This window comes from Ailuropoda melanoleuca, chromosome 12 (assembly GCF_002007445.2).
Source record: "Ailuropoda melanoleuca isolate Jingjing chromosome 12, ASM200744v2, whole genome shotgun sequence".
NCBI classification, from domain to species: Eukaryota; Metazoa; Chordata; class Mammalia; order Carnivora; family Ursidae; genus Ailuropoda; species Ailuropoda melanoleuca.
The window spans coordinates 29,677,694-29,694,929 of NC_048229.1; the positions used below are offsets into that span (position 1 = coordinate 29,677,694).

Below are 17,236 nucleotides of genomic sequence, written 5' to 3' on the forward strand. Positions count from 1 at the left end.
CCCAGGATGTCTCTTAAAAGTAAATAAGATCATGTTACTCCCTCTACCCCTGTGCTTAAAATCCCTTGCGCTTAAAATAAACCCAGTCTTCTTCCCCAGCACTGAAACAAACCCCTGCACAATCTGCCCTGTTCCTTCTCCTTGCTCTGCCTTGCACACACCGAGTTCTCACTTTTTCCTGCAAGGCTCACATAGCATGGTGGGTGTCAGCCTAAATGTCCCCTCCTCTGACTCCCCAGCCACCACCTTGTCTGCAGAAAGCCCGTGTTCTCTGCACACAGGTGACTACCAGATATTTCTTTTCAGTTTTTCTGTTTGTCTGTCTCCCCTGCTGGGATGTGAGCTCCATGAGCACTGGAATTTGCTTGTTCCTTCCTGCATCTCGAGTGCAGACAGCAGAGCTCCGAGCATGTCATGTATGCACTGCTCTTTACTGAGCAAGGACTTCATCGTGCTCCCCCTTCCTGGGCACCTGGCACTGTGCCAAGGCACTTTCCCTGCATTCTCTTTTTGGATAGATATTTGGGGAGTGAGGAACAATAGTTCCCCGATTTTACAGGTGGGAACATGGAGGCGCAGAGGGATGCAGTCATCCCAAGGTTCCGAAGGTAGGCCACGATGCAGTCTGGATTTGAACCCAGTAAGGTTTGCTGGGGAAGCATAGTAGGGAGACGGAGGGAGGGAAAGAGAATGAGAGAGATTTAATAAGAGAGAAAATAAGAGAACATGAGAGAGAGAAAATGAAAGAACAGGAAAGAAAAAGAACACGAGGGAATGAGAAAGGAAGAACCCAGAAACAAGTGGGACCCTGAGTCCAGGGTTTCCCCGCTGGGTTATTGCTCCCGGCACCTCTGGCCCCCTGACGGTAGCCTGGCACCAGCGCTGAGCTGGAAACTGGCAGCACCTGACCCCAGGAATGTGTCCCCGGGGGCAGGCCGGCCCAGCTGGGGATGCTTATAAGTCGCACAGGGGCCCCTGCAGGAAGCAGCCGGTGGGAGCGCAGCCCAGCGCAGGAGCCCGGAGCCCGGAGGAAGCCAGGTGAGCGTCCTGCGGTCTCCGCCCCGCCCACCGCCCCTAAGAGCGCAGTCTCCCCACAGCTCCACGCCACTGTGAATCTCAGCCTCGGGACCCTGTGTCTCCATGTCTCCTCTCCAGAAAGGTCTCTCACTCTCTCCTTAGTTAGGAATGTCTCCTCCTTTCTCTCTCTGGCTCCCCTAGTCTCCCCGTTTCTCTGAATGTCTCTGTCCATGACTTGGGGCTCTCCATCTGTCTCTGATTATCTCTCGCATATCTCATTCCCCTCCGACCCGCGGCTCCCCCTCTCCATGCTCCTACTCTCCCAGTTTAGAGATGGAAGGACACTTCCTCCATCCCTTCCTCTCCACATAATTCTCTCTCTTTCCACTTCTCTCTCCCTCTCCCTTTATCTCTCACTCTAAATCTCTGTAGGTTCTGGGGCTCTGGGCCCCTCAGACCTATAATGTGTGTGTTGGGGGGCAGGGGTGGCTTAGGTCCTTGTCTGACCAATCATATCCTAGGGGGACAGAAAAAGGGAGACAGAGACAGAGGGAGAGATTTGAGCTGTAGGTTCCCCCCCCCCACTCATCAGAAACTGACCCTCGTGCGCAGGTGCTGACGTCATGACCACAGCAGGAAACCCCTGGGGCTGTTTCCTGGGGTACCTCATCCTTGGTGTCACAGGTATCTGAGTGTGTGTGTGTGTGTGTGTCTGTGCCTAGGGACACAGTGTTTGTTCCTGTGCAGGTATGACTCAGTGTCCTCCTAGATATGACTAAAGCTGCCTGGTACCGTGCGCTCTGCTTACACACGTGCAGGTGACCAAGCTGTCTGGTTACACACATGCGATTCTTGGTATCATAGGGAGTGTGTGTGTGTGCTGCTGGTGCATTGTGTGTGTGTATGGCTTTGCACACCTCTGCGTGTGACGCTGTGCGAGCTGTGAGGTCAAACCGGTGAGAGGCGGTGCGTTTGAAGGACTCTGACGGTCTGTGCCTGTAAATATCCCTAATTCCTGAGTCTCTGACCCACGGACCCCCAGGGACCCACGGCACGGGGCGACGTGATGGGGTTTCTCGGCGAGCCGGCTTGTTGCTGGTGCGACTGTAGAGGAGGCTGAGCCGGGGGAGGCGGGACTCGGAGGGCCACAGAGAGCGACACTGCTTCCTTGAGCGTCTGGCTTTGTCACCTTGTGCCTATACCCTGTTTGAGTGTTTCTGCCTGTTCTGGAGGATTGTGGCCCGTGTAATGCATGAGCCTGGCCTGGTACTTTGTGTGTGTGTGTGTGTGTGTGTGTGTGTTGAGGGGGGTTGGGAGGGAGAGACAGACGGAGAGAAATAGTAAATGGGTCTTGGAGATAGGTGTGGCTGGCTCAAAGCTGCAACTCCCCTCTCGACAAGAGACCCCTCTCCTCCACTCGGATCTCCGCTTCCGGACTCCCATCCCACCCCAAGAAACCTGATCTGGTCCGTAAAAGCCCTGCATCAGGACCCCGCCCCCAGCAGGCCTGGTCCCACCTCCTGAGCCTACCTCGGCATTCCTGACTCCGCCCCTAGGAGCCCTGACTCCGCCCTCAGGATACCGGACTCCACCCATGAGGCCCTGGTCACGCCCCTGCACTGTGACAACCCCCCGCCCCCCGCCCTCGGGAGCTCTAGTCCTGCTGTTGGGCCTGCCCCCCCAGCCTGGCCCACTCCCCGGCACCGATTCCCTGCCCCCAGGAGCCCTAGTTCCACCCTGAGACCATCCCCAGTCCTGACTACACCCTTTAAGACCTAAGTCCGTGGCCCCCCCCCAGGAGCTTTGCTTCCACCCCGAGCCCGCCCCTAGCCCTGATCCGCCCTCAGGATCGTTGGCCTCGAGTAGCGGCGGCCACATCATAAACGGCGAGGACTGCAGCCCGCACTCGCAGCCCTGGCAGGCGGCACTGTTCGCGGAAAACGAATTCTTCTGCGGGGGCGTTCTGGTGCATCCGCAATGGGTGCTGTCAGCGGCACACTGTTTCCAGGAGTGAGTGCGGGGGTGGGGAGGGAGGCCCGGGCTCGGTGCTAAGAGTGGAAACCTGTGCGGAGCGAGCCTCTGCGAGGGAAGTGGGGGCTGTTGCTTTAGAAAGACTCAGCCCGGGTCGAAATCCCATCTCAGCTGCTGAGTCACTAGTGAATTAAGACAAATTCTTGTCGCTGGATTTTTGATTGTGTGAAGGAGGATTTGAGATGTGTCCGGGTAGCTCTTAGCGCCACGCTTTGCGAGGATGGGTTTGGGGTAAATGGGTGGAGATGGGGTTGTGCTGGAGGGTGACAATGGAGATAACGGTGTAGTTGACACAGAACTAACCCGTCCCCCGTGGCCCGCAGCTCTTACACCATCGGGCTGGGACTGCACAGTCTTGAGGCCAACCAAGAGGCAGGCAGCCGGATGATGGAGGCTGAGCTCTCCATCCAGCACCCAGAGTACAACAAACCCTTTATCGCCAACGACCTCATGCTGATCAAGTTGAAAGAATCCGTGTGCGGGTCTGACACCATCCAGAACATCAGCATCGCCTCCCAGTGCCCGACCGCTGGAGATTCTTGCCTCGTTTCTGGCTGGGGTCAGCTGATGGATGGTGAGCTCCTGAGTGTGAGTACGTCCGCCCTTCCTGAACGGTTCCCCTCCCAGCCAGAGGGGGCTGACCCAGATTTCTACGTCGCAGGTGGGCAGCCCCAAGTGCTCCAGTGCGTGAATATCTCCGTGGTGCCGGAGGGGATCTGCAGTTCCTTCTATGCTCCCGTGTACCACCCCAGCATGTTCTGCGCTGGCGGAGGACAGGACCGGAAGGACTCCTGCAAAGTGAGAGATGGCGGAGGGGAGAGGGAGGGAGGAGGAGCCGGGGTGGGGATAGGAGTGGGGGTGGAGGTGGGGATGGAGAAGGGTGGGAGGTGCCCTCGGGGAGAAACAGACCCGGGGAGATAGAGAGATGGAGAAACAGTAATAGACATGAGTGCGCGCACATACACAGAAATGCCTCAGAGAGAAACAGAGAGGTTGACTCAAAGAGATGAAATGCAAAGAGAAATGGGGGGGGTAATATATCCAGAGATGCAGAAAGGCACGGAGACTCTGGGAGTCAGAGACAGAGAAACAAGCCACAGGGGGAGGTAAAACAAAAAGAGACAGACAGCATAACAACAAATCCAGGAAAATCAAGCAGCTGTTGGGACCTAGGGGAGCAGAATTCCCCACAGTCGGGGCACTGGAAGGGACCTCGAAGGTGTGCGTTGCTGTCGTTTATTTCCCTGTCTTTGTCTCTTGGTGTCTTTTGGGTCCTTTCTGATCAGAATCTGTCTCCACATCTCTGTTTTGGATTCTCTCTCTCTTCCTCTCTCCAAAACCAGGGTGACTCTGGGGGCCCCCTGGTCTGCAACGGGTCCCTGCAGGGCCTCGTGTCTTTTGGACAAGCCCAGTGTGGCCTACCCCACGTGCCAGGCGTCTACACCAACCTCTGCAAGTTCACTGACTGGATACAGAAAACCATCCAGGACAGTTAACTCCCGGGACTTGGACCCAAGCAACCGAGCTCCCAATATATGTTGCGGAAGGGATTCAGGACCCTGGGTGTCCAGTGCTTTCCTTCCTGACACCCAGGAGTCTAGACCCCCAACCCCCTCCTCCCTCACCCCAGGAATCCAATCCCATCAAGAATCTTTTCCTGGGGCGCCTGGGTGGCACAGCGGTTGAGCGTCTGCCTTCAGCTCAGGGCGTGATCCTGGCGTTCCGGGATCGAGCCCCACATCAGGCTCCTCTGCTATGAGCCTGCTTCTTCCTCTCCCACTACCCCTGCTTGTGTTCCCTCTCTCGCTGGCTGTCTCTATCTCTGTCCAATAAATAAAAAAAAAAAATCTTAAAAAAAAAAAAAAAAAGAATCTTTTCCTGTACACAGTGCCCCCTAGTGGCACAATGTTGACCCGGCCTTACCAGTGGCAGAGAAGGTGGTTTTTCACCTTTTTTGTCCCCTTTTCTTAAGCCCAGAAATAAAATCTAAGAGAAACACAGCCTCTGAACTGTCCTCCTTGCTTGCATTCCCATTCAAAGGATTCCAGCAAGTAGCTTTTCCTCCTTGGCCCTTAGTTTCCCCAGGAGGGCCTCTGGGTTCCCAGGGGAGGAGATATGCTTGAGAGGTTAAGAGAAATTGATTCTGTGGATATAGTCCAATTTGAAAAAAGTCAAGTCAGTAAATGGCAAATTAATGAAGTTTTCTTGCTTAGTTTATTTTGCTTTGGTTAACCTGTTTTGGTTTTGTCTTCTTAAATGCATTTGAACAACTTTTCATTTGAATTTGTCTCAGAACCCTCCTGCTGTAACTGGGGCATAGTGAGAAGAATCATGGAGCGATATGGAGACTGAGGGGAGAGATGCGGGGAGACTGAGGGCCTAAGAATATTTGGAATTGCTATCCTACTCTTCATTGATATATTATATTCATAAGAACATACAGCTAAGAATGTCTATTCAAGAATATATTAATAGGGGCGCCTGGTTGGCTCAGTCGTTAAGCGTCTGCCCTTGGCTCAGGGCGTGATCCTGGCGTTCTGGGATCGAGCCTCACATCAGGCTCCTCCGCTATGAGCCTGCTTCTTCCTCTCCCACTCCCCCTGCTTGTGTTCCCTGTCTCTCTGGCTGTCTCTCTCTCTGTCAAATAAATAAAATCCTTTAAAAAAAAAAAGAATATATTAATAAATATATTATTTGGGAATCTATTCATCTGGAGATACTCCTCAAAATATATAAAGTAGGGAGTGAAATAACAAAGTGAAATAAACAAATTCCCACCCACAGAAGAGGATTTAAAGATGGCTCTTAGAAAATAATAGAATAGATGGGGCGCCTGGGTGGCTCAGTCGTTAAGCGTCTGCCTTCGGCTCAGGGTGTGATCCTAGCATTCTGGGATCGAGCCCCGCATCAAGCTCCTACCCTGGGAGCCTGCTTCTTCCTCTCCCACTCCCCCTGCTCATGTTCCCTCTCTCACTGGCTGTCTCTTTCTGTCAAATAAATAAAAAATATTTAAAAAAAAGAAAAAGAAAAAGTGGGGCGCCTGGGTGGCACAGCGGTTGGGCGTCTGCCTTCGGCTCAGGGCGTGATCCTGGCCTTACGGGATCGAGCCCCGCATCGGGCTCCTCCGCTGTGAGCCTGCTTCTTCCTATCCCACTCCCCCTGCTTGTGTTCCCTCTCTCGCTGGCTGTCTCTATCTCTGTCGAATAAATAAATAAAATCTTTAAAAAAAAAAAAAACTGAGAACTGGATGATAAAAACGCAACATACAAAACTTGTGGGAGCAGCAGATTTATAGCTTTGAATAATTAGATTAGAAAGGAGTGGGTGAATATAAAGGAGCCAAGGCGTTAGACAAAAATAGCCAGTAAACCTAACGCGAAGGAGACTGAGGTGGGGAGACTCCCAGAAATAAAGATCGGGCACAAGCTGGAGGTGAGAGCAGCCTGGGGCTCTGGGTCAGAACTCGCTCTCAGAGTGCCTGTCTCCAACCCATGCTCTAAACACCCTGATGGTCCGGGAGGTGGGTGGGTTGGGGGGTTGTGGACTGGAAGAGAGCGGCATCTGACGCCCAAGACGTGTGTCCACCAGTCGTAGGGGTGGGAGAGCCTGCGGAGAGGAGCTTCTAAGCGTCCTTGTGGCTCCAGGAAGCAGCGGCAGAATGAAGCTCAGCCCAGCCAGGTGAGTGAGTGACGGGCTAGTCTCTGTCCTGCCTCTCTGGCCCCCACATCACCTTCTGGGTCTCTTTTTTTTTTTTTTTTTTTTTTTTTTTAAAGATTTTATTTATTTATTCGACAGAGACAGAGACAGCCAGTGAGAGAGGGAACACAAGCAGGGGGAGTGGGAGAGGAAGAAGCAGGCTCATAGCAGAGGAGCCTGATGTGGGGCTCGATCCCATAACGCCGGGATCACGCCCTGAGCCGAAGGCAGACGCTTAACCGCTGTGCCACCCAGGCGCCCCACCTTCTGGGTCTCTGACGTCTCTGTCTCTCCATCTGAGAGTCTGAGTCTGTATCTCTGGCTCGGTAATTTCTCTCCCCCTCTGTCTCTGCCCCATCTCTGTACCCTCCAGATGCAGCACCCACCAGCTCTCCTGTCCTGCTCTCTCTGCATCGCCTGATTCATCCCAGCTTGCTTGCTTGCTTGCTTTTTCTCTCTTTATTTTTTAAGATTTTATTTGCTTATTTGTCAGAAAGAGAGAGAGCACAAGCAGAGGGAGAAGTAGACTCCCTGCTGAGCAAGAAGGCCAATGTGGGACTCGATCCCAGGACTCTGGGATCATGACGACCTGAGCCGAAGGCAGACGCTTAACCCACTCAGACACCAGCCTTAGCTTTCTGTCTCTTTCTCTCTGAAACTCCGTGTTTTTGAACCTCACTGTGTGTTTCTCTTAATTTGATTTTTTTTTTTTGTCACTGTCACACCATCTTCTCTCTGCTGCCACTGTTCCTCATTGTTGCTGACACTTTTCTCTTTTCCTCCTGGCTGTCTCGATTCCTGTCTCTATGTCTCTAGGCTCCCATCTCGGGGCAAAAGTCTCAGGGCCGAGGACGAGGTGCCCTTCCTGCAGCCCTTCTCCGCCCAGAGATCTCCGGGGAAGCAGTGGAAGCACGGAGTGAGGGGAATGGTCAGGCCTGAGCTAACAGCCTCACACTCTACCTAAAGACTTCCCCAGGGCTCTTGCATGGGCAGAGAGGCCCGGTGTTGGGGAGGGAAAGAGTGTGAATGTGAGAGGCTGTGCGCACCCAGGCAGGTTTTGCAACTGTTGTGTCGGAGGGTGGGAAGAGGCGAGGTGTGGAGGGAGAGAGGTGCGGAAGAGTGGTCCCAACGTAGAGCTTTCTTGACTGGAGACTGCGTCCAGGCCTCGCCGTCCTGAACCTTCCTTGGTCCTGACCCCGCCCCCCGAGCTCTGGCCCCGCCCCAAGACCAGGCTCCTCCCCTTTGTGCTCTGACCCGCCTCCAGGAGTACAGGCCAGGCCTGGAGGGCAGACCACTCCTCTGCATCCCCTGTGGGTGCTCTAGGAGCCGAGTGTGGGGCTTGGGGCGGGGCCTGAGTTGGAGGCGGGGTTGGTCCGGGGCGGGGCTTCGTTTCGGGGGTGGGGCCTGAGTAGACGACGGCGCGCTTTTCCTCAGCTCTGGAAAAGGTTTCCGGCCAAAGCTGGAGAGCGGCCGAGACGGGGTGGGCTTGCTACGGAATTGCTTGTGGATGGAACTGAGATGGGGCTGACGTTCAGGTGGGAGCGCAGAGGAGCGGGAGGCTGCCAGGACACTGACGTGCTGGGGGGGGAGGGGTGCACTCATCCACCGCAACTTCGACTTCCGATTGGGGCCAAACAACCAAACCGAAGTCAGCAACCACGGAGCCGGACTGGGTCAGCACCAGGGCATCGCCACCGGTGTCCAGCTGGCACTTACATCCCACAGTGCGCTTTTCAGTCCTTGTCGCTGCCCATGTGCCCGGGGGAGCGGGATCTGTCCCTAAAAGCTCTGTCCCCAGTCCGCATCTCCCAGCCTGGATCCTGTCCAGAGGCGACAGCCCAAGCTTCCTGCGGTGGTGTCTGAGGAGGCCACGCAGTTCCCTCTTGATTCACTCTCTTTGGGGCCCTCATGGGCAGGGGGCTGAAGTAACTGTGTTCCTTGGCTCATGGACCATTGACTCAGCATCCCTGACCGATCCGCCACTGTGTTTATATTCAATTCATGGACTCAAACCCTCGACTAATAACTAATGACCCCCTCTCATCCCCACAATCCACTCGCATGCCCCACAGGCACCCCTTCTGGTGTCTTCTCTGGGCATCATTACTTGACTGTATTCTACAGAATGAGTACCGTGGGCGCAGACTGTAACTTTGTAAGGCTGTTTTGCTCCATGACTCAGTGTGTGTTCACACTTTCTCACTCATGGCTGTGCTTTGAACTCTGTCCCTGGTGTGCGTGCATCTGCTTTGTACTTCCAGCTCTGCTCAGTGTCGCGTGGGGAACATCTACCACATGTCACCGTCCACCCTCCCAGGGTGGGCACCATCCCTCCCACGAGAACATGGCCACCCCTGACTTAAGTGTGTCTCTGCAGAATCTGTGCGAGATGATGTCTGCAGACATTGCCTAATGGCCCCTGGAGGCCAGGGTGGGGGGAGGGGGTGCCCCCATTTGAAAGCCACTGGTCTTCCCCATCTCTACCCCTGACTCCACACTTTAGGACCTAGGCCGGGTGGGTCCCTAACTTCCACATCTAGAAAGGACAGATGATGCCAGAATTTGCTGTGTATTCTATTTAACTAAGGGGAGGGGAAGGTCAGAGGCATTCAGCTGTTGGCCGACATGGTCTCTTTGATCCATTGCAGGTAGGGAATCAGTTTGGTGTAGACAACAGGCATATCGGGGCTGCCACATGGGATGTGGCCCCAGGATGTGATTCCTTGAAGCACACCATCGCAGATCAGTGGGCCCCCCGAGTCATCCTGCAGCACAAAGTGGGGAGGAAAAGGAAGGTCAGCAAGGCCTCGGGTTCTGCCTGCGGAGCACCAGCTCTAACAGCTGGGCTCACAGAGCGCAGACAGCGACTCCCCAGCTCCGGGAAAAATCACAGTTCTCTGCAGAGTCCACTGCCAGAGGGCCAGCGGGATTCCAACAGAAGGTGCAGCAGCTCAAGACCTGGCCAATGGAGAGAAGACTTCAGGGTCTAGTTTCTGTGCAGGGAGAGGGTCCGGGAGAATAGTCCCAGCGGACAGGTCAGTGGGGGGGAAAAGTGGGATCCATCTACCGGACCCTCCAACATTCAGGGCTCATCTCTGATGTCACCTTTCCCAAATAGCTTTCTCTGACTGGATACCTCTCCACAGGGCCCATGGAAGGGGGTGAGCAGGGAGGGGCAAGGTCAGTTCTGAGATTAGAATGACCCACTGTGGCAGGACAGGGATGAGATAACAAGGAAAGAATGAGGGCCAGAGGCCTGTGAAGAAGGCTAGGGTGAGGGTCCAGGTCGGAACAAGGACAAACCTGGGTTGAACTAGGCAACAGACTTGAGGGGACAGTGGGTGAGTCAGTGGGGGTTGGGCAGGAGGGGCCAGGCTTGGGGATGGATGGGTTGGGGGAGGTGAAGTTAGGAGTGGGAGACTTACAGACCCAGGGGTGGAGGAGGCCCAGGCTTGGTGGAAAATGCTGGGCTCAAGTGGGCCTCGGGGAGGTGAAAGCCTGGGGTGCCCACCTGCGTGCTGTTGGGGGGGATATTGTGAGTGTAGACGGCTCCTTGAAGCTGCTCAGCCAAGAGACTAAGGCCAAAGTTCGGATCATTCTAGGTCACGTCTGCCCCTCTCTTCGCTCGCAGTCGCTCAACAAACCCTGGGGGCTCCCTTTAGAGGTATCAGGAGTGGACCCCTTCGCCCTCCCTGCCTCCACCCTGGCCACCCCTATCCTCACTCCACACCAGGCCCCCTGCCTGTCCTCACCCCTGCTGTCTGACCCCACACAGACTCCTGAGGGCCCTGTGAACACCCAAGTCAGGCCCCGTCCTGCTTCTGCTCAGCAGTCCCCATGCCCCGGGGTCCCTGAGAGTAGCGGCACTTACCTCCCTGTGGCCCCAGGTGAGGCCCCAGGGGATGGGCCCCTTTCTTCCCTCTGGTGTCACCTCCCGCCCTCTCCCTTGCTCCCTGGGCTCCATCCACACTGGCCTGGCTGACACCCTCACACACCCCAGGCCGCTTCCCCTGGGGGCTCTGCACCTGCTCTTCCTCTGCTCCCCCCCCCACCGCTGGGCTCCCCCTCTCCTGCTGCAGGTGTCCGCTCAGCCCCTCCTCCTTCCTGCCTTCTCCCCCATCACAGGGCTGTCCCCCTGCTCTGCGATGTCTCCTTCTGCCCCACGGCACCAGCACCTCCTAACATGCACTGTCATTTCTGTGTCACGTTCACTGTTTCCGTCTGTGTCCCCTGGGGGGGGGGCTGGCTGCGTGAGGGGGGCTGCTCTCTGGTCACTGCTGTCTTCCCAGGGGCTAGGTTGGTGTTGGGCATGCAGTAGGCGCTCAGTAAGTACGTGCTGCCTGGAGGAAGGGGTGAATAGTGATGTGCAGGACTGAGGTGCGGGTGGTGTCTGGATGGGGGTGTGGGATAGGACAGGGGTGGAGGCACCGGGGGCGGGGCTATAGCTGGGCGGCCGTGGGACCGATACCTGGTGAACACTTGAACCCCTGCCCTGAATCTGGGTCCCCTCCCCCAGCCCAGGTGGCCAAAGGGGAGAGGCTGGCTCACCAGGCAGCTGTCACTGTTGCCCTCCAACTGCCCAGCGCACAGCATGTGACCTGTCACCTTCTGGGAGTGGGTCTTGGCACACGCGTCATTGGGCAGGAGTTTGAGGTCCATGCACTGGAGATTGCCGGTGTATGTGACTATGGACCAAGAGAAAAAGGGCTGTGACCAGACCCCAGGCGGCTCCTCGGCCCCTCCTCCCTCAGACCCTGAGTCCAGTCCCCAGCCCCCTCCTCCCCACACCCAAGTGTCTGGGCTCCAGGCTGCCGGGTCTGGCCCTGGCGTACACTTACCTCGTTCAACGCTGCCCCAGCCAGAGGCATAGCAGGTGCTCCCCAGTTGGGGTTCCTGGGTGGGCAGGTCCAGGACCCCCACAGTATCTGTTTTCTGGGCGGGCTCTGCCAGGCGCAGCAGCATGAGGTCGTGGCTGTAGACCTTTCCGGGGAGGTGGGCGTGGTTCTTCAAGAGACTCAGGTTGAATTCCGGGTGTGGGAAGCTTGTAATTCTGCTGAATACCTGGGCAGTGTCTTCATCCATAAACAGGTTGTAGCGACCCAGCCAGAGCTGGTATTTTCTGGGGAGACAGGAGACCCCAGGGAATGAGGAGAGAGGAGGGGGAAAGGGAGATGGGGCCAGGGAGGGTCCCAAAGATAGAGAGAAACAAGGAGCAACCCTGGAGAGAGAGGGAGCGCCTGCAGGAAAGAAGTAGTCAGGAAAAATAGAGACCTAGGGAAAACAAAAGATTGTGACAGCATGAAATGCAGATCCAGAAACAAAGAGAAGCTGTGAAAAAGAGAGAGCTTGAAACAGGAGAAGGAACAAGGCAGAGGGTAAAACAGGGAGCCAGAAGGAGCACAAAGGAGACAGGAGAGGAAGCAAAAAGGCAGCGACCCTGAGAAAGGGTCCCTGGAAAGACGCAAGAGTGAAAGAACAGACGGGAAGAAGGAGCGGCAGGCCCAGTGAGACAGCGACAGGAAGCAAGGGGAGAGGGTGAAGATGGGGGGAGGAGGCCGACAGCCTGAGAGAGAACAGGGAGGGAGGAGGACCCGGAGGGGCTGGAGGGGGCCTGGGACCAGCTCAGCAGCAGCCGGGGCTGTGGGGCTGGCTCCCTGGCAGGGCAGCGGGTGGACTGGCCCCCAGCCCAAGGTCAGCATCCCCCTCCCTCCCAGAACCTCTCCACCTCCTCCCTCTCCCTTCCTCTCCAGACTGTCTTCCCTTCTCCTCCTCCACCCTCCCCTTACTCCTCCTCCTCCCCCATCTCTTCCCCACCCCCCTCTCTTTCTCCTCCTTCTCCTCCTTCCTCCAGGGCCCCCAGCAGGCTCCAGCTGAAACCAGTCCTTCCCTGTGTCCCCTGGAGTGTATCATTGTCCTGGAGGGAGAGGCTGGGCACATGAGAAGCGCCCCTCTCACACACACATGTCAGGATAATCCCTTCCTTGTCTCTGGGGGTCCCCCTCAGTCCCATCCTGGGGGTGCTCAGCAGCGATGGGGGAGAGGGAGTGAGGCAGAGACCCAGAGAGAGAGATGGGGCAGCGAGATAGAGGGTGAGACATACAGGTACAGGGGTGCAGCGGAGGGACCCAGAGGTGGACAGACACGGGGGGACACACAGAGACACCGAGACCAAACAGAGAGGGAGACAGGGATAAATCATACTCAGATAGACAGACACACGCCAGAGCCAGTTACTGAGAGACACGGAGACACAGGGCAGGGAGACACAGGAAGACAGTCACAGGGAGAGACAGACACGGCTGCTGTGGGAGGGCTTCCTGGGGTTGTCCCTGCCACTCTCCATGGGACCCAGACCAATGCCATCTTTGTTTCCCTGAGACCCCCAGCCTCCCCTGAGGTGAACCCAGGGTCCGCGCCCAGTTGTTTATTCCCGTGGGAGCACAGACACCACCCCCCCAGACCCCATGCTCAGACTCACTTGTGCATGCAATGGGCAGCTGTGAGCACCCACTGTGGGTGCACCAGGACGCCCCCACACCTGATGCTACTGAAATTATACACGAGCGACAGCCAGGGTTGGAAATTCTTGCACTCCGAGCCTCCGCTGATCGGGGACTGGATGGGAGGCACAGCACCTGCAGAGGGGGTGCTGGGTGAGGGCGGGTGGGAGGTGGCAGTGGGGCCGGGAGGGTCTAGGCTAGGAGAGGGACGCGGGTGCAGAAGAGCAACGCTAGGTGTCGGGGGAGACGGGCAAGAGGTACCGTAAGGGCCTGCAATTCTCCTGCAGTCCCTTAACTGTGTTGATGGGCCTAGGTGGGGAGACATTCTGTTGAAATAGACCCCACCCCAGGAATCAGGTGGAAAAAAAAAAACCCAAGGCAGCTCTGGAGCAACTTGTGGCATGGAAGCCGGCTGTTCTGCGGTGATTTGGAGTTCTTGGACTTGGGGATGGCTGGCTTTGGTGGGGGTGTTGGCTCAAAGAAGAATAAGGGGTTCTAGAAACAAGTGTGAAGGACTTCAAAGGAGAGGGTCATTGACTGGGAGGGAAGAATTTGAGGGGTGTTAAGGGGTCTCGGTCTTAAATATCTTCTATGCCTGGCATGGGACTTTGGGGTTCTGAGAATGTGTCAGTATTTAGGGCATGGGGCTGAGAGATGACAGCTGAATGGGAAAGGTCAACTGGGGGCTCAGGAGCCAGAGCACTGGACCCTGGAGGACTAGGAGGTAGGACAGAAGCATCAGGGTCCCTGGGTCCAGTGAGGAGGGAGAACTGCTTGAAAGAGCTGGGGAACCCCAAAGAGAGAGATAGAGATGGCCTCAGGCTGTGCCTGCCTGAGAACTGTCCGGGGGTCACAGGGAGGAAGCAGGTACCCAGTGTGGCAGAGAGGACTGTGAGGAAGGTGGCAGGGTGGAGAGCTAAGGAAGGTTTTGGGGTGGGGGTGGGAGAGGTAGGAAGAGACTGGTACCCTGCCTGGGCTGGACTGTGGGTGGGAGGAATAGGCTGCATGAATGGGGACAGGGGATGGCCTTGTGGGGGTGGCGGGGCCAGAGCACCATGAGAGTTGGGACCCCTCTCCTTCTCTCAGATCCACTCTACTCACCACTCCACCCCAGGGACATTGCCAGGCACAGGACCAGGAACCACATGGGGCACAGAGTGTCCGGGAGCTGGCAGACAGTGAGCTAGGAGCTGGGGAGCAACCCTGGGAGCCTTTAAAGCCTACATCCCCCATGGCCACACCCCTGCTCTGCTGCTAGCCAAGGCCTGGCCCTGCTTCTGGGTGTGGACAGTCCCCGCCCCCCACCCCAGGGCTATGGGAGGGGTGAAAGAGCAAGCACCTGTTGTCCTTAGGTCCTTAATCATGCTGGATATATTCCGGGGTCAGAGGCCCAATGCGCCAGGGCCTACAGCTCTCTTGCCTTGCTCTTGGCAACACAGGCAGTAAGGGGAAGCCCAAGAAAGAAGAATCAGCAACTCTGCAGATTCAGGATGCCTATTACAAAGCCTCCAATGTCTACATCCCAAGAGAGATTTTGCACCCCAAAGCCCATTGGACTCTCAAATATGTGCACTGTGTCTCTGAACCTCTCTGATCTCTGCACGTCCCTGAGCCAAAATGCCTGTCCCCCAACTTCCCACATCCCTGAGATATGAGCTTGGCATTCAGAACTCCGAGATTCCTGTATTTCCAGATGCAGGAATGAGTTCCCCTACTATAACGTCCCCCTGAAAATCAGTTCTTGAGGTGCCATAGTTCCAAAATCCCAGCACTACTGAACCCAGAGATACGAAATTCCAAAGGTATTCTGGAACGAGTCTCCTAGCATCCCAAAATCCAATGTTCTCCAAAACAATTCAGGGGTCTCGACATAGAGCCCCAACCAACACCTCAGTCTTCAACCTGGGCATCTGATGACCCAGGACACCCAGATCACCTCCACATCCAGGTCAAGAGAACCCTCAAAGAATCCAGTGGCTCCACCCCAATGAACATTTAGATCTTGGGGCCTCGTTAATGCACCTCAGCATTAAGTGGCATTGAACGTCGCATTTTGGAGTTTCCGAAGAGAGTCAAGAACTAGAGCCTCTTGGGCCTCCAGTGTTGACCCAAAATGTGTCCTACAAGCTATAGACGGAATGTCTGCATCCCCCCAAATTCATGTGTTGAACTGCTACTCCCCGGTGAGATGGTGTGAGGAGGTGGGACCTTTGGGAAGTGATTATGTCACAAAGGAAGAGCCCTCGTGAATGGAATGAGTGCACCTAAAAGGGATCCTTTGCCCCTTCTGCCATGATAAGACAAGGGAGAAGAAAGCCATGTGTGAGCCAGGAAAGGGGCTCTCACCCATGGGAGACATGTGGGTCCAGCCCCTCCCATGTCAAGCACTTGATCAAATCTTTCCCCTCTCTGAGCTGAGCAACGTGAAAAGCTAGATCCCAAGATAGGAATGAGAGAAGTGGTCATAGACACTCACAAGTGAAGACCATAAAGACTGGGGTACAAGAATACATTCAGTCAGTTACCTGGCCTCCCGTACACACAGATCAGTGTCACCCTGTGAGAGAAATGTGACTCGGTGTGAGTGAGGAACCCCTGGATGCAGTACCCAATCCCCATCCTAATCCACATACACAGCCTCAACCGAAACCCAATACAACCCAACCCTACACATGTCCAACCCAAGGCAAATGAACCCACCCAACTTAACCTCAGGGAACACGGCCCCCACAGCCTCCCCATCCAAATCAAACCAAACCCACACCATCCTCACATCCAACACAACCCAGTCCTAACCCCCAGGTCTTCAACATCCCCAAATACATCGCCCACCATTCCCAGTTCAACCCCCACATCCTCCCCATCCAAATCAAACCAAAACCATTTCAAACCCCAGCAATGCCATCCCAAGCCAACCCTCACACCATCCAGTCCAATGCCTATCCAACCCAGCCCAGCCCTGTTCCAGTCCCAACCACAACCACAACTCCACCCCCATTCTAACTGCTTTTCCTACTCCATCCTCAACCCTATCCAAAGTATTTTCTCTGGGGCAAGGGAAACCCAACCCAAGCCAATCCCACTCCTAAGCCTGCCCGCATCCTGCCTGAGGAGTCTGAGCCCCTACCCTTCATACCTGCAAACACTTTCATGTCCATCGGGCAACTTGGGTAGTCCACGATGCAAGATGGAGCCCAGAACACAGCCCTTGGTACAATGCAATGAACATGGGAGATTCACTGGAGAGAATAGTGGATTCAGTGTCACACAAGGTTATGAATGTGGTCATACTCTTTCATGGATGTACACACATGTGGATCACACTTTCAAACTTGGGTACTGTATGGACAGCACTTCAAGCTGAAATTCAGTAGACATATGCATGTGATTCAAGAATCGCAATAGAGGGGCGCCTGGGTGGCTCAGTCATCGAGCGTCTGCCTTCGGCTTGGGTCATGATCCCAGCATTCTGGGATTGAGCCCCGTATCCGGCTCCCTGCTTGGCAGGAAGTAAGCTTCTCCCTCTCCCACTCCCGCTGCTAGTGTTCCCTCTCTCACTGTCTCTCTCAGTCAAATAAATAAATAAAATCTTAAAAAAACAAAAAAAGAATCACAATAGATGTTCTTTTTTTTTTTTTAAAGATTTTATTTATTTATTTGACAGAGATAGAGACAGCCAGCAAGAGAGGGAACACAAGCAGGGGGAGTGGGAGAGGAAGAAGCAGGCTCACAGCAGAGGAACCTGATGTGGGGCTCGATCCCAGAACGCCGGGATCACGCCCTGAGCCGAAGGCAGACGCTTAACCGCTGTGCCGCCCAGGCGCCCCCACAATAGATGTTCTTATGTGCATATGGATATAGACAGAGAAGTCATGAGTGCCTATGCATGCACACACACACTCACACACACACACATACACACTGACCCAAAGTTTTGGATGTACAAACTCAGACCTAAATTCACAGTGTCCAGTGGAGGTCTGAACGCATTC

At 55.3% G+C, this 17,236-nt stretch overlaps 2 protein-coding genes across 3 annotated transcripts; one reads left to right on the forward strand and one right to left on the reverse strand.

Annotated features, from left to right (window-relative positions):
• Positions 1-997: 997 nt before the first annotated feature.
• Positions 998-4,774, forward strand: KLK4 (kallikrein related peptidase 4). 2 transcript variants are annotated; one of them, XM_034639164.1, is made up of 6 exons: positions 998-1,038; positions 1,630-1,701; positions 2,865-3,027; positions 3,372-3,622; positions 3,710-3,846; positions 4,392-4,774. In XM_034639164.1, exons 2-6 carry the CDS (start codon positions 1,641-1,643, stop codon positions 4,542-4,544), a joined length of 765 nt encoding a protein of 254 aa, XP_034495055.1. In that variant the 5' UTR covers positions 998-1,038; positions 1,630-1,640; the 3' UTR covers positions 4,545-4,774. The 2 variants fall into 2 exon arrangements, with proteins under 2 accessions (XP_034495055.1, XP_034495056.1); XM_034639165.1 differs by lacking the exons at positions 998-1,038; positions 1,630-1,701; positions 2,865-3,027 and adding an exon at positions 3,056-3,279.
• Positions 4,775-9,305: 4,531 nt separating this feature from the next.
• On the reverse strand, positions 9,306-14,391 carry LOC100476682 (kallikrein-1-like). Its single transcript, XM_002929774.4, has 5 exons — positions 14,346-14,391; positions 13,223-13,379; positions 11,577-11,863; positions 11,293-11,429; positions 9,306-9,509 (listed from the first exon to the last, which is right to left on the reverse strand). Exons 1-5 carry the CDS (start codon positions 14,389-14,391, stop codon positions 9,354-9,356), a joined length of 783 nt encoding a protein of 260 aa, XP_002929820.2. The 3' UTR covers positions 9,306-9,353.
• Positions 14,392-17,236: the final 2,845 nt, after the last annotated feature.

What these genes read in the sequence shown, in the direction of transcription:
- KLK4 (XM_034639164.1), top strand. Translation starts at nt 1,641, where the DNA reads ATGACCACAGCAGGAAACCCCTGGGGCTGTTTCCTGGGGTACCTCATC. An exon ending in CTGGGGTCAGCTGATGGATG is followed by an intron (nt 3,623 to 3,709) that starts GTGAGCTCCTGA and finishes TCTACGTCGCAG; the next exon opens with GTGGGCAGCCCCAAGTGCTC. An exon ending in ACCGGAAGGACTCCTGCAAA is followed by an intron (nt 3,847 to 4,391) that starts GTGAGAGATGGC and finishes CTCCAAAACCAG; the next exon opens with GGTGACTCTGGGGGCCCCCT.
- LOC100476682 (XM_002929774.4), bottom strand. Translation starts at nt 14,391, where the DNA reads ATGTGGTTCCTGGTCCTGTGCCTGGCAATGTCCCTGGGGTGGAGTG. An exon ending in AATGTCCCTGGGGTGGAGTG is followed by an intron (nt 13,380 to 14,345) that starts GTGAGTAGAGTG and finishes CCCCCTCTGCAG; the next exon opens with GTGCTGTGCCTCCCATCCAG. An exon ending in GCTGCCCATTGCATGCACAA is followed by an intron (nt 11,864 to 13,222) that starts GTGAGTCTGAGC and finishes CTGTCTCCCCAG; the next exon opens with AAAATACCAGCTCTGGCTGG.